This window comes from Tinamus guttatus, unplaced genomic scaffold, assembly GCF_059628265.1.
Source record: "Tinamus guttatus ecotype Peru unplaced genomic scaffold, ASM5962826v1 Tinamus_guttatus_pri_ptg000125l, whole genome shotgun sequence".
Classification (NCBI taxonomy): Eukaryota; Metazoa; Chordata; class Aves; order Tinamiformes; family Tinamidae; genus Tinamus; species Tinamus guttatus.
The window spans coordinates 1,032,966-1,049,108 of record NW_028288659.1 but is presented as its reverse complement, the minus strand read 5'-3'; the positions used below and the strand labels follow the sequence as shown (position 1 = coordinate 1,049,108).

Genomic DNA, 16,143 nt, shown 5'->3' with positions numbered 1-16,143 from the left:
CCCTTCCAGCCCCCCAAGAAATTACACACAGGAACACCCGGGTCCCGAGCGAGGCACGAGCCCCTTCCCCAGCTCTCAGCCTGGCCATCCGCCTTTCCCCAAGGAGGCGCCTGACATTCCAGCAGGCACCGGAGCAGGGAAGCGCTGCCGCCGGGACAGCCCCGCTTCCAGGAGGGCACTGGGATGCACTTGGGTGAGGATGCAGACCGAAGCACCGACCTGCACAGCCCTCCTCCTCGGGGCCGGCCCCGCTCTGCAGACGCCCGGCGTTCATCCAGGGCAGGGCAGAAACATCTTTCACCCTGTCTCGCTAACAGCTACTCGCTCAATCTCAAAAACGCTTTTTCATACATACACGCTAATCTCAAGGTTATGTCTCAAAACCCTTTCTAGCTACTGATTTTACACCGAAGACTAGTAATTTATGGATCTCTCCCCATGAGATGATGCATAACTATATACATCCATGTATACGTACAAAATCAGCGTTCAATACCTACTAGTGAAACGTAGTGGACTTGGGAATTACGACATTAGGTAATCATTTCATGATTTTGTGAGCTCCAGAAATTAAAAAAATAAAATACAGAAAGTATGTGTTAGTATGTACACAGCAAGGTTTCATAGAATCATAGAATCATAGAATCATAGAATGCTTAGGGTTGGAAGGGACCTCTAGAGATCATCTAGTCCAACCCCCCTGCATACGCAGGGACACCTAAAGCACGTGGCACAGGACTGCATCCAAGCGGGTTTTGAAGATCTCCAGAGAAGGAGACTCCACAACCTCTCTGGGCAGCCTGTTCCAGTGCTCTGTCACCCTCACTGTTAAGAAATTTTTCCTTAAGTTCCTATGGAATTTTTGATGTTTCAGTTTCCGGCCATTTCCTCTAGTCCTATCAGTGGCCACCACTGAAAAGAGACCATCCCCGTCCTCTGCACTCCCTCCCTTGAGGTATTTATATACACTGATTAGATCCCCTCTCAGCCTTCTCTTCTCCAGGCTGAACAGGCCCAGCTCCCTCAGCCTCTCCTCATAGGGCAGATGTTCCAGGCCCCTGATCATCCTTGTAGCCCTGCGCTGGACTCTCTCCAGCAGCTCCACATCCCTCTTGTACTGTGGAGCCCAGAACTGGACACAGTACTCCAGATGCGGCCTCACCAGGGCTGAGTAGAGGGGCAGGATCACCTCCCTTGACCTGCTGGAGATGCTCTTCTTAATGCAGCCCAGGATCCCATTGGCCTTCTTGGCCACGAGGGCACACTGCTGCCTCATGGTCAACTTGTCGTCCACCATGACACCCAGGTCTTTCTCCGCAGAGCTGCTCTCCACAAGGTCGGTCCCCAGCCTGTACTGGTGTCTGGGGTTATTCCTCCCCAGGTGCAGGACCTTGCACTTGGCCTTGTTGAATTGCATGAGGTTTTTCACCGTCCAGTTGTCCAGTCTGTTCAGGTCCCTCTGGATGGCAGCGCAGCCCTCTGGGGTATCGGCTACTCCTCCCAGTTTGGTATCATCAGCAAACTTGCTGAGGGAGCACTCTGTGCCTTCATCCAGGTCATTGATGAATAAATTGAACAGGACTGGACCAAGGACTGACCCCTGGGGGACCCCACTAGCCACAGGCCTCCAACTAGACTCTGCACCGCTGATCACCACTCTCTGGGCCCTACCATCCAGCCAGTTCCTAATCCATCTCACTGTCCACTCATCTATCCCACACTTCCGGAGCTTGCCCAGGAGGATGTTGTGAGGGACGGTGTCAAAAGCCTTGGTGAAGTCGAGATAGACGACATCCACCGCTCTCCCCTCATCTATCCAGCCGGTCATTTCATCATAGAAGGCTATCAGGTTAGTCAGGCAAGATTTTCCCTTGGTGAATCCATGCTGACTACTCTTGAGCACCTTCTTGTCCTCCATGTGCCTGGAGACAACAGCCAGTATGAGCCGTTCCATCACTTTTCCGGGGACGGAGGTGAGGCTGACTGGCCTGTAGTTGCCTGGGTCCTCCTTCTTGCCTTTTTTGAAGACTGGCGTGACATTGGCCTTCTTCCAGTCTTCCGGCACCTCCCCCGTTCTCCAGGATCTTTCAAAGATGATGGAGAGCGGCTTAGCTATGGCATCTGCCAGCTCCCGCAGCACTCTGGGGTGCATCCCATCAGGGCCCATGGATTTGTGGGTATCGAGGTTCCTTAGGTGCTCTCTGACCCAGTCTTCCTCTACCCAGGGCAAGTCTTCCTCTCCACCAGCTTCTTCTCTTGCCTCTAGGGCCTGGGGCTCTAAAGGGCTGCCCTTGGTAAACACCGAAGCAAAGAAGGCATTGAGCAACTCTGCTTTTTCTGTGTTATTTGTAACCAAGGTGCCCATCCCGTCCTCCAGCGGACCCACGTTTTCCCTGATCTTCCTTTTGCTGTTAATGTATTTGAAGAATTTTTTTTTGTTATTTTTAACGTCCCTTGCCAGCTTGCCTTCCAGACGTGCCTTAGCTTTCCTTGTCGCATCTCTGCACTCCCTGACTACGTTCCTGTATTTCTCCCAGGGGGCCTGTCCTTTTTTCCACATTCTGTATACCGCTGCCTTCTGCTTGAGCATTGCCACAAGCTCCCGGCTCATCCACGCAGGTCGCCTGCCCCCTCTGCCTCCCTTCCTACACACAGGGATGCACTGTTGCTGGACGTGGAGGAAGTGCCGCTTGAAAACTAACCAGCTCTCTTGGGCCCCCCTGCCTTCTAGAGCACTAGCCCATGGGATTCTACCGAGGAGGTCTCTGAAGAGGCTAAAGTTGGCCCTCCTGAAGTCCATCGTCGCAAGGCTACTTACAGCCCTTCCTCCTCCTCGTTGAATCCTGAACTCCACCAACTCATGGTCACTGCAGCCGAGGCTACCCCCCACCTTCACATCTCCTACTAGGCCCTCCCTATTTGATAGCACGAGGTCCAGTAGCCCACCTCTCCTCGTCGGCTCCTCCACAACCTGCGTCAAAAAGTTATCGTCGACGCTCTGCAGGAACCTCCAGGACTGCTTATGCCTGGCTGTGTTGTCCTCCCAGTTGATGTCGGGGTAGTTGAAGTCCCCCATGAGAACCAGGGCCTGTGACCGTGAGGCAACATCCAGCTGCCTATAGAAGGCCTCATCAACCTCCTCGTCTTGGTCAGGTGGCCGGTAGCAGACACCCACCACAGTGTCTCCCACATTAGCCTGCCCTCTAATCCTTACCCACAAGCACTCAACTCGCTCATCCTCGACTCCCAGGTTGAGCTCCATGCATTCCAGTTGCTCTCTCACATAAAGAGCAACTCCACCACCTCGCCTTCCCAGCCTGTCCTTCCTAAAGAGCACATAGCCTTCCATGGCAGCGCTCCAGTCGTGCGAGCTATCCCACCACGTCTCTGTGATTCCGATGAGATCATGACGCTGGGACCGCACACACATCTCCAGTTCATCCTGCTTATTCCCCATGCTTCGCGCATTGGTATACAGGCATTTCAGGGAAGCAACAGAGGCCACAGGTTTCCCAGGAGGGGTGAAAGAGGACCCTCTGTGATCATTTCCTACCCTCACTTCCCCACTACCATACTCCCGCTGGACGCCATCTGACCTGGGCTGTGCGGTACTGCTTGCCGTGTCAGTGTGCCACTCCCCTTCCCCCTTCTTGCCTAGTTTAAAGCCCTCCTAACCAGGTTGGCCAGCCTTTTTGCAAAGAGACATGTGCCCCTCTTGCTAAGATGAGTACCATCGTTCCCCACTAGCTGTTGGTCATCAAACAGAGACCCATGGTCGTAGAAGCCGAAACCCTGTTGCCAGGTCCAGCGGCGCAGCCAGTTGTTAAGCTGCCATATTCGCCTTCTCCTCCTTGAGTCCATTCCCCTCGTTGGCAGAATGGAGGAGAACACCACCTGGGCACCTGTACCTTTGATGGCCATCCCTAGGGCTCTGAAGTCTTGCTTGACGTCCCTCATTTTCCCCATGGCATCATTAGCACCCACATGAATCAATAGTAGAGGATAATAGTCCGACTCCTGAACAATTCTTGGGAGCCTTTCTGTGATATCCTTTATTTTGGCCCCAGGTAAGCAGCAGACCTCTCTGGATGAGGGGTCCGGTCTACATATCGGTGCCTCCGTGCCCTGCAGCGTGGAGTCACCCACGACGATCACCCGCCGCTTCTTCCGGGTGCTCCTTTTCACTTTAGGGGGAGCAGCCTTGCTGCATGGATTAGACTGCCCCTGTGTAGAGATCCCCTTAGACGGGCCTTGGTTCAAGGCCTCCTCTATCTGATTTCAAAGTCTATTTTGATCCCATGGTCATGTGAAATGCCACATCTTTACAAAAAGAATGCAAATGTCCTTTTGAGAAAGGCTCTCTACTGATAAATGCAATACTGGAAATGCAAGCAAGTTAGTAAGTGTTCCTACCTGGTAACAATTAGCCTAGTAAACATGTTGACTCTTACCAATAGCACAAGTTTTATCACCAGCTTAGTGGGAGAAAAATAATTAAAAATGACCATCTTATTAGGCTAATTGTTACCATGTAGGAACACTTAGTAAGCAGAGATAAAAAAAAAAACAATCACTTCCTTTTCTTCTCGTGAAGGGAAGGAAGTGCTCTAGAAAAGCAACACCTGGAAATGGTTCATTTGATATTTCTTTAACCAAGCAATAAATCTCAGTTACTTGGTGTTTAGTTTCAAGCCTGTACAAGGTTGGACATCTCCTCTTAAATTTCCCTCTCAGGAACAAATCCCTTTCCAATAGACCGATGCTTGTACTCATCAACATTTGCGGGAAGCTTACATGGTTAATGTAGACAACGTGGAAAGAAGAGACAAGTCCATTTTCCCCAAGCCAGAGAAATAAGTAGCAGGGAGGAAAAAAAATGAAAGAAAAAAAAGAAAAGAATGAAAGGAGAAGCAAAACCCAGAGTATGTACACACAGTGCGCAGTAGTTCAAGGTGGGGAACTTCCAAAAGCCATCCCACCATCACTGTTAGTGTTCAATAATACTCTCCAACTATCAGGAAAGTTTTGCCTGTTGTATTTTATGAATTGCAACCCAGGTGGGAAAACCATCTCTCCTCTCACTCCAACCTTTAGAGCTTGAATAGCTGGTAGGGGGTATTCACCAGCTTAGGAAGTGTGTTTTGAGAAAGGCTTTCTGGTTGGGCAGAGCACACAACATTCCCCCTTTCCACGCGTCTACCTGGCGGCAGGAAACAGCTGGGAAAGGTATGAAAACTAAGAACACCCTCTGGATGTTGTGCAGGAAGAGTCATGCACTCACAGTGATAAAAGGCTCAACGTGCAGCACGAGGCCCAAAATGCAAAATCCTGGGTGATTTCTACACAAGCAGGAATGACTATTTTGGGCTGGAAATGCAACAGTTTAACATTTGAACCTCAAACTCACTATAAATGCTTTTCTGAATGGGGACAGTGCTTGGCAAATGTTTGGTCCTGATGTCGATTCATTGTAATACAGTAATGGACAGTGTGATATCAGACACTGTGCATGCAGAAATGCTGCTCTGCCGAAGAGCTTGCAGTCCAAACACGTCAGACCAAGGCCATATCAATAATAACAATAACCACCTCTCCTTTCCTTTTACAGATCAGAAACAGAAGCTCCAAGATGTTAAGTAATTCATGAAACCCAAAGGAAAAACTGCTTTTCTTACACAGAGAAGTCTGGTATCTCCAAATCCTTCCCATACCACAGTAAACAAATCAAGATCTTTTGAGAGGAGAAAGAAAATATCCATGCTACATCTGCCCATGACAGCCAACCTGCCTAGTTTGAGTGCAACTCCCCCCCAGATGCTCCAATATTTGTTTAAATGAACGTATCACTTATGTAACAGTCAAACAGAAGTTTCACCTGGGACCTTCTCAGCTAACTACAGGGTTTTTAGAGTACATTGCATGTGTAGAAAAGAGCACACAATCACTCATTCAAACAGAAAACCTTGATTTTGCTGCAACCAGGACACTCTCATTTCAACGCATTGGTCTTTCTGATTAAAGATCAATCTGGCAGTTTTCCCATCTGTTCTGGCAGTGTTGTACAGCACAGCAGGTGTCTGAACCTGGATCTTCCAAACACAGTAAATGCTTTAAAAGTAATCCCATTTTCCTCTTTCTTTCTTTTTTAAAAGCAATTTGCAAGTACTTGCAAGTACTTGAAAAGATGGGTTACCCAGACACCACTTAATTTTCCCCATTGATCTTGAACATGTATAAATGATAGCAGCAACTTTGTAAAACCCCATGCTCAAAGATGTGTCCTGGAAGATGATGCCTACAGCACGTACACAGATAGTGCCTCTAAATAATAGTTTAAAATAGAAACAAACAGAATCAATGGACCCTAATAAACAAGAGCTACTTTTTCACAGGGAACCACCTCAACCATCATTAAAACATTCCCGTAACTGGAAGCCTTTCCATGTGCTACATTTTGAGTCAAAATACTATAAAAATATGTAGGTTGAGTGCTAATCAACAGCTCATTTCTCTACCATGATATGGATTTGTTAAGCTAGGTATTTTGGGAAAACTGGAAAACAAAAACTTGTGTTTTGCTTTGTACTCAGAGCATGATTAAGAGGGTGCACAACCAGCCCAGCAATTAGGAGCCCCATCTCATGGCTTAGCACCCGCTGACAGGTAACTGTGACACCTCACACACCAAAAAGGCAATCTGAAATTGACTTTCAAGACACAAATTCTATATGAAAGGGAAGTTTGAAAAATCAGATATCAGCAGATCCACAGGAGCAACGCACATGTCTCTTACAGACTTCAAAAGGCTGTGGAAACCTCCCCGGGCCTTTTGTATCTGCCTTGCAGCCGGGCAGCTGGGGTGACCAACAAGTCCAACCAGGTGATTTCCACCAACCAGGATGGAGATGTTCAAAGAAAACCTGCGTTTGCTCCAGGACACGCTCATTCCCTGTAGGAATCCGCTCGCTCCAGAACTGCTTTTTGGGGAGCTGCGAGCCACCCGCTGCCGTGGAAGGAGACGGGACACAGCACATGCACTGCTAGATAGAAGCAGAACAGCAATTTATGTAAATTTGAATATACTTTTTTTTTAAGCTAACGGCATGATCAAGACAAGCATGAGTCTAATTGCCCAACCTAGGAATTAGCTTCTCAAACTGGGGGTGAGCTCTGCCCTGGGGCCAATATTTGCTGAAGCCATTTCTTGCCATTTCCCCCCTCCTTGGCAAATGCTTAATGGAAAAAAAAAATCACCTCCACTTCTGTAAATTTCCATTTATATGATTTATCTGTGTCACAACCGGCCACCAGCGGTTCAGCATAAATTAATTTAAAAGCAAGAGCCACCCTAAGAACAAATTCACAGGAAAACTCGAATTAGCTCCCATTACTGACATGGTTAAGCCTCTGAGAGACGGTCAAAAGTCTGCGGGAAGGGCACAGCCTCCCTCCTCGCTGCAAACCAGGCACCAAAGCAGCTCCTGTTCCCGTCGTTATTCCAAGGGAAAAAAGAAAAAAAAAAGAAAGGGAAGAAGCCCCACAACACCAGACTTCCTTCCTGAAATAAACGCACCATGATCAGGCAGTGACTTTGTTTGCGACCACTTTTGATTACCGTGGCATTTGCCACGCTTGGGAATGCAAAGGCTTAGTCTTCCTGCTCTCAAAAGATAAAGATGTTTTTTATAATGGAAAAATCATAACATACAGTAAAAAGAAGAGGTGATGGAGCGTGTGCCTGTGCATGTGGCATTACAAAAGCATTGCCAACCTCCCTCTGCACCTCAATATTGAGACAAGCAGGAATTCTCAACTGCTTTAAAAAGCTCTATTTTCCAGGCCATATTGACTCATCTAACAAAATAAATATTAAAAAGAAAACTGACTTTGCTTTTTCGCTTAAGTTGAAAGCCAAGATGATATTTGGTTCTTCAATTTCCCCGTCCAATTCCTTGTCTCCTTTCCAAGAGCAAGCACTGCAGTCCCCTGTGGCCATGGCACCACTGGGGCTTCAAACACTAATCCCTGTCACCACATACCAGCATTTGGTCCCCACAGAGCTTGCCCAGTCTTAGTTCTGCAGTATGTTCTAATACATTCTTATAAATACATGTTTGGACTGCAGCTACTTAAATAATGAGCGGTGGAGAATACAGATATTCTACATAGCTGTTTGGTGTAAAAACGCTCTAACATACAAACATAGCATATATATATATAAGAAAAAAAAAATCCCCCAAACCTTCCCCTTCAAGACACTGCAAAAGTAAGATCTTTCATCCACCAACTTTTTCTAGGCCAAAACTATATATGCAGAGTCATTGTTATTATAATTCCTAAGCTTAAAAATAATGCAAAGGATATTCCAATCTTTGAGGCGCAATTACTCAAGCCCTTTGAAAAACAGCTTGGGAAACGCTCAACATTTTAATGAGCAGAAACCGCCTAAGCTGTAAGAAGTTTATCTTTGGCTCATCCTCATGTCCCCTCTCATGTTTAAATCCCTGGAAAGGCCGACACACAAGACGGATTGAGGAGGTTTCCGCAGAGCCCACAGTTTAATTCATCTCCCTCCAGCAGACATCTCGCCAGGAGCGTTTTGCTCCCGATCCTTGGGAAACTGCAGCGGCTGCCGCGCAACGTTATTAACTCGGGACCTGCTGGGAGCCCGGACACTCGCCGTGTTATTACATCCCTCCAGCCACACGGGAAATCTGTGCTCTCGATAAAACAAAAAGCTCTTGGAAAAGTATTAATTTCTAGGGATTGAGTAAACTGTAATGAAACTACAGCAGCAGCTCTGGCGTGTAAAGGAGACGCAGCACAAGCCTGCGCGGCCTGTCCAGCCGCAGCGAGCACGACTCTCTGCACCGGCTTCTTCTGCTCTGCTGTGATCCCTACGCCCTCCCTCTGAAAGGCACAGGAATGCATCGGAATGCGAGCATTGAGTCGTTAATTTTCCCAAGGTGAAGTCTTGAGAGGCTGCAATGCAAATGCACCCTGAATAAATGTTTGTGGGGAGAGAAGGCCTAAGGGAAGGCCCCAACTGCTCCCTCTCTTTGATTTTTAGAGGTCTCATGTTAAACTATGACCAAGTTTAAGTTAGAAGTATTCTCAGCAAGCCGTGACCTGAAGTCATGAAGAACGACCTGAAGACTTCTGTTTTGGGCATGGCTTCCTTCCTCATCTCTGCAGCCCCACGGCAGCGCTTACGGCAGTCTGTTGCACCTACCTACCCAAACCCACTTTGACTCATTCCACGTCATCTCCAGTAAAAGTTAATACTTATTTTTTGAGTCTTGTCATTTCAAGGGCAAGCACAGATCCCTGACGGTTACCAAGCTATCCTCTCCTTACTTCCCAAGTTTCGCCCAAGTGTTGCCACAGCCCACTGTCCCATTCCCGAGCAACCCAGCTGCTTCCTATCTTTGCTCTGAAATTCTTTGGTCACAGCAGCTTTCGCACTAGAAGGACACAATTATCTCCACCAGCAGTTCCCAAATTGTGGTTTCCAAAGCCACAGCGAGAGCTCTGCAGCAGCAGACTCTGCTTTAAGGTTTCAGCCACAAGCTTGTGACAAATTGAGGATTAAGGTAGTTGCCTGCAGTCCAAAAAGTTTGGGAATTGAGCAGCTTGAAGAAGAAGGAAAAAAAATGAAGCTGATCCTTCTCTTGCATTAATCTCTTCAACTCCACGTGTGACTGTCACAGCTGCTAAGTGAAATCACAGCCCAGTGCAACCCCTTTACTGCCCCTGTGATGGATGGGGTGCAGCTCACCCACAAAACGCCAAAAAAAACCCGTAGCAACTACTGAAGTTGGCTGCAGCAGCTGTGATGGAAATAGCAGGACCAAGTGGTCCGGCCCTGTGGACCACTTTTTAAAAAAAATTATTTAAAAAAAAAACAATTTTGGTAAGCTTGAATGAAAAGCTTCCTTCCAAATGGGTTCGGAGAACTATGAAAAAGATCATTATTTCCCCTCCCCACATATATGTTGTTAGCAGCTCTCTGACTGACGTTGTTCACTGAGCTGAAGCAGGCCTTGGTACAAGGCTCTTACTCCTTGAGGAGCAATCCCAGCATTTCGGTGAACACTAACTTGGATGCAACACTGCTGCTTGCCTGAAGCTGCACCCTGTGGGCCCACGACCATCTCTAGTCTCTGCTTGAGTAACAGCAAGGCTGCGCCGCACTCGAAAAAGTCACAGCTTATTCACCCTCTTCACACTAGGAAGGGAAGGACAGGCAAATCTGCAGGATCGACCTCATTCATTCCTTGCAGTGAGAGATATTCAAGCCAAAAACCTCCATACAGCTTTTACCTTGTAAAAATCTGGAATTAAGAAAATGCCCCGGTGGACCTGGTCAGAGCTCCAAGAAGAGATTTCAGTGGTATCTAGCTAGTTATAAATTAAGTAGAAAAAGAGCTTTTTGTTCTCTCTTTCAGGCATCACAAAAATGACATTTAAAAGAAGGGCACAATTAAGCAAGCACTCGGCTATCAGGATATGCCAATACTGAAGCTTTGCACTTGACCTCCATTCTGCAGTTTTCACCCTTGGGAAGGAGCATTAAATGTGATTTACATAATAACAGTATTTCCCCGATACATCTAAATGCATGTTTTGCCTCATGCTCCATCAAGATGCATTCAAATTACATAGGGAGGTAAAGGTCAGGTCAAGGATGTCTCTAGATTTTTAAATAGAAGGAGAAGAAAAAAAGGCATATTGGATTTTTGGAGGATGGAGGAAGCTAACCCTCACTATCACATTTTCTTTTTTTTTTTTAAATACACAATAAAAATGAAAACAGTCTCTTATATTACAGCCAATAATTAGAAGAAAACAACATTTACTTAACTAACATCTGGCAGCACTTTGAAAGTGCAATCAAAATTATTTAGTGGATACTTTGTATTATTTTCAAGGTCTGTTATAAAAGTAATGCCTATCAAGGCTGCTCTCTGTCTGCAGAGGATATCACTAAAGAATAATCCAACAAGCAGGACTTTTTCACTAATGCTACCAGCGTACGCAAAACACTTCCAGTTTCCAGCGAGTCTGCCACCAAGGACAGCGTGGGAAGGACTGGTGGGGATGGGGAGGCGTTGTGACAGCACCGCTGCTTGTGGAGAACCCCGGTGTCAAGTGGCAAAGGCGGCAAAAAGAAACCAGGAAAAGAGGTAAGTGTGTGCACACGCGCAGACACCCGCCGAAGGGGGTGGAAAAGCAGCGCGGCTCAATCGACAGCGGGATTTCTGCTCACGCTTCCAGCTGAGAACAGAGCAAGCCTCTCATTTCTGGTTCTTGAAAGGCAATCCCCGCAGCGTGGAGAGCGCTCTACAAAGAGCAGCCCATGCTTTGAATCCAGGCACTTGCAGAAGGGCAAGGCTCCTTCCACCTCCCTCAGCATTTTCCGTTCTCGGTCTTTTATTCATTGGTATCATCACTACACACGCTTGCTGATTTGATTTCTCTTTTCATACGACAAACGCAAACACTCGCTTTCAAGCCTGAGGTTTACCATCCATACTCGACTTCCCATCCTCTTTTTCTTCTCCACCTCGAGCTGTCTGACATCTGAGACGTTGTTTGAACCAGACCTCTGGAGAAGCTGGGGGATTCTGTATCTTCTGTTTTGTTTACTAAAACACATGCAATTCCCGGCTTTTTATCCTCCATGTTAGTCTTATGGAAGTTCCCCCTTTTTTTTTTCACCCAGGGCTTGCTTTAGTAATTTTGAGGTCAGCAACCCAGAAGATATTTCAAAACCCCTCTAATTAGGATAGCACCCAGTGGGGCTCCGAGGAAGCTCTGAGAACCTGGGCGATCCCCTGGATGTCCACACAAAACAGGAGCCTGACTTGCTGTTCCATCTCTCGGGCACCCGGTATTGCGGCGGCTGCAGCACGCGCCTTCCCGCTCCTAAATACCACAAGGGCCAGATTTGCAATCACCATCAACTTGAAAGAAAGAATTAACAGGAGGGCTAAACCTCAAAGCGCGCCCAGCGCAAACGCTGGATTCCCAAAACTTTGGGAATTTGTATTATTATAGAAAAACACTCAAGTTCTAGTCCTCCTAGAGTTGGCCTAAGAGGGACGGCTTATCTACCTCCACTCAGCTCCAGCACAGCACGGAAAACTCTGGCCTTCAAGCAGTAATAAATAGTCATTGCTTTAAGCAAAATTCATGCCAGCACAGAGGAAAAAGAAATTCTCCTTGAAATTCAAAACGCTGCTCAAAGTGGAAAGAGAAAGTAGAACATTTTCTGCAAGATGTATTACTTCATGCTGGTATTTCTTGCAGAAGATGGGATTAGTTTCATGCTGTCTTGCAGCATGATCGAGGGCAATGTAAGGATGATAATTAAGGGAATTCTATTGCTAGCTGCCACAAATGATAAATACGATGCATAATTAAACAAGCGGCACCTAGACTGCCTGGAGGAAACAATTATTGTTTTTCTTAGGACAGACTCATTTCTCTCCCATTTCTTCCATTACATGATTGCCTTTCACAAACCCACTGAACGCACCCAGGAGCTCTGCAGAAGCTCCTGCCAGGGCAGCTGCAGAGACACTGCCCCGACGGGGCGAGAAGCACGAGCCGCGGCGCGGGGCCCACCTTGGGAGTAGAGCAGGATCTGCATCTCCAGGAGAACGCACGTGAACACCTGCACGAGGTTCTCCAAGCCCAGCAGCTCAAAGACCTCCCGCAGCGGGTAGTCGGACAGCGGGAGCTCGTTGGGACCGGGCCTCTGGCAAACGATGGGCTCGTAAACGCCGTAGAACTTGAGCGACCGGCCCGGCGGCGGCAGGGGCACCTCGTACAGGATGTTGTGGATGTAGCTCTCCAGGGGCAGAGGCGGCGGCTGCTGGGAGGTCACAGCCTTGTAGAGCTGGATCAGGAACTTCTTGCAGGCCTGCATGAAGGGCAGTGGGGTGATGAGGCAGATGCATTTGGATACGTACAGCAGGTCCCTGCTAATGTCATAGGAGTTGTAGCGCTGGAGCTTGGCGAGGGACGTGGCGTCGCCCTCGTCGCTGCTGCTGGCCAGCGAGTCCATGCTGCACGAGGAGGAGGCGCAGACGCTGCTGTACTGCTCGGCGTTGTGCATCTGGTAGAGCGTCTGCATGGCCGTGCAGATCTGCTTGCTCGTGACCTCCTCGTAGAAGGTGAGCACGAAGCCGTAGGTGCGGGAGCCGTCCTCCCGCGTGATGAGGAAGGAGTGCAGCTGCGGCTCCCGGTTGTCCGCCTGCGTGCGGAAGGACAGCCCTTTGGGCATGCACAGCTAAGGGAAGAGGAGAAGAGAGGACATCATCGCAGCCACGATTTTATCGTCAAGAGTTTTGATCTACTGACACGCTCTTTCCTGCTGCAACAAGTTATTTAACACTGTTAATCACAGCTCCCCCCCGAAAATAAGCCCAAGGACCAACAGTCTGGAACCAGCATTACTTAAAAGAAGAGAGTGTCATGACAAGGAAGTAAGTCCCTGTGAACTTACATTCATTGCTTTGTAAAGTTGTTTTCACTACCAGATCGGCTCTGCTTCATTTATTTAAGCATCATATAAAAATATTCACCTTCTTCTTTCAGCAGCACATACTGTGCTTCCTGTACTCTAAACACAGTGTGTCAAGGGAGCATCTTATAGCACCGACTTCAAATTATGTGCAATTCTTGAAATGACTGCTCAATCATCCCTAATTTTCTTAGAAGAAAATGAAACAACTGACAAGCGGCTATTACCTTTACTTTCCTTCTTAAGTGTTACAAAATAGCTTAGATCAGCAAGCAAAAGACTAGAATCCACATAGGCTTAGTTTTTGATTTACCAGTCAGCCAGGTATTTTGCAGTAATTCTACAACATTGAAGCATTTCTCTGAAACATATCCCTAGGGATCATTTGAGGCATTTTTCCAGACATTCCTCTGGAATTCTATCAGCTGTCTAATACAAAATAGCTAATATCCCGCAAAACATGTTTGGATACGTGTCAGCATGAAACTCATCACGTTCTGACTGAATCAGTAGGTCTATAATCTGAGCATTAAAGCATCCAAGTGAAGCAAAGGGAAGGGAGAAAAAGGACAAGGGAAACAAATAACAAATGGGAGTTCTAAGTGTTCCTGCTATTCCTGCTAGTCCTCTCCTACTAAGAGATGACTTTGTGAGGTTACCATCGGATCTTCGTAAAACTTTTTTCTGATTTATTTAAGCATCATACAAAAACACTTACCTTTTGTGGCCCAGACTCTACACCACACTATCAGGCTGTATGTATTTATCTGGGCTTCCTCTTACCTGTTGCTCTAAAAGTTAAAGGACAGGGCACGAAGTGGCCTGTAGCTAGTAGGATTTAATTCAGTTGACAGTCTTTGCTGGCATAAGCCATGAAATTGTAGCTTGAGCCATTTTTGAACAGCAGCCACATTTTCACTCAAAAGGTTTATAGTTTTTATTATGGAGGCATTAACAGCAATGCCATGGTTAAGGCTGTGTTGAAATTGTGCAACAAAGCAGAAACAGAAAATCCTTGTTTCACATTTTATTCAAATTTGTTCTGCACAATAACTATCTCTCCACCTCATTTTATGGCAGACTTATTAAATAAAAGTTTATTTCTAGAATGTGACCTTTCAATAGTGCCTTATTAAGGCAGATCAGTCTGAAATCGTGGGTTTTAATGGCAGCTCTTATCGGTGAGAGATGGTATTTTCTTTGTTTTACAGACAAATACCTGCATAAGCAAGTTATATGCACTGGAGTAACCAAGAACAGACGAGTATAAAGGAAGTTCAGACAGTTTCAGAAGGCTCCATTAGACAGATCTCCTCCAAGCCTTAAAAAATCATTCCCTCCTCCTTTGTATAGTCATTGCACACACATCCACAGCAGTGCCCATCTATTAACTTCCAGCCACAGCATTTTCAGTTCCTGCCAAGCCTGGCAGAGAGATTGCTCTTATTAGACCCAGAACAGGTCAGAGGAAAGGCAGAGACTCCATACGGAGACAGAATGCTCACTTTCAAGCAACGCAGAAAGCTTCCAACTTGCAGGAGACTTAAGGCACAGAATCTCCTATTGTAGCGTCCGGGACATCAATCACTTTCCACCTCATCCGTGCCTTGCTATGTACATCCCAGGGGAGCTTTGGAGAAGAGATGATTGGGATGCATTAGGGGGACTGAAAACTTAGCCAGTCAGCGTTAGCATCGTGCAACCCACTGAGAAGTCGGGCAGGCATCTTTATTGCAGGTGTGTAGAAACACAGGAAACAATCCAAGACGACCGTCTGGAGGACACAGTTTTGCTTTCCACAGGAATATTTAAGCATCTCTATCAGCAGGAAAAAAGTGGGATTGAATTCTACTTGAATTAAGGCCCATAATCAACAGGGGGTTGTCAAAGCCAAAGCAGCTGCACGAGGCAAGATGAGAAGATACAGACTGCTCAGCATCCTCTTTCTAGAGGTGCAGAGCAGAAGATGCCCCCTCGCTCTGCACAGAAGCAGGGCCACCACCAGTTTCACATGTTCCTCGACCAGAGGTTCCCTCTGAGCCACAGCATCACTGGGTTCCCCTACTTTCCATTAGATCCTCTACTTCCCATTTCAATCCACGTGTATTTTTCATGTTCCAAACATGCTGCATTGGTGAATTCCACAGCTAAAATGTGTCTCAGGTAAGAGCGTGGAGAGAGATACTTCAGCCCATATTAAAACCTGTTTTTCCACAATTACACTGGGTATCCCTTAATTCTTTTATTTGGATAAATATTTTTTTCTGATCATGCAATATTTCCTCAGTCTCCAGAAGTATCTGCAAATATTGTTGTGGCTTTTAGGGGACTAAAAGAGGAGTTATTAAAACTTTTACTTTCCTCTGCAATGAGAGCTCCAGGTCGGTAAATCATAAGACTGCCACAGAATGGCTGCAGAAAACAGCATATGACACTAGGCAAGGATAATCGTAGAAAGCAGTGGGGAAAAAAAATTAGTATTTCCCTATAAAATAGAACTCTATACTACTTTGAAAGGGATATAAAACATGACTGGTGGGCAGCGCGATTTCTCAGGACTGCAGGGGTACTTAAGCGACAGAATGGCTTCAAAAGGCAATTGAAATTCCTTA

At 46.8% G+C, this 16,143-nt stretch overlaps 1 protein-coding gene across 2 annotated transcripts in view; it reads right to left on the bottom strand.

The window, feature by feature from the left end:
* Positions 1-16,143, bottom strand: part of DENND5B (DENN domain containing 5B) — a 98,129-nt gene that overhangs the window by 36,193 nt on the left and 45,793 nt on the right. For both annotated transcript variants that reach the window (XM_088521549.1, XM_088521550.1), the window contains one exon: positions 12,631-13,297. In XM_088521549.1, coding sequence (XP_088377675.1) covers positions 12,631-13,297 — 667 coding nt within the window. The remainder of the gene's footprint in view (positions 1-12,630; positions 13,298-16,143) is intronic.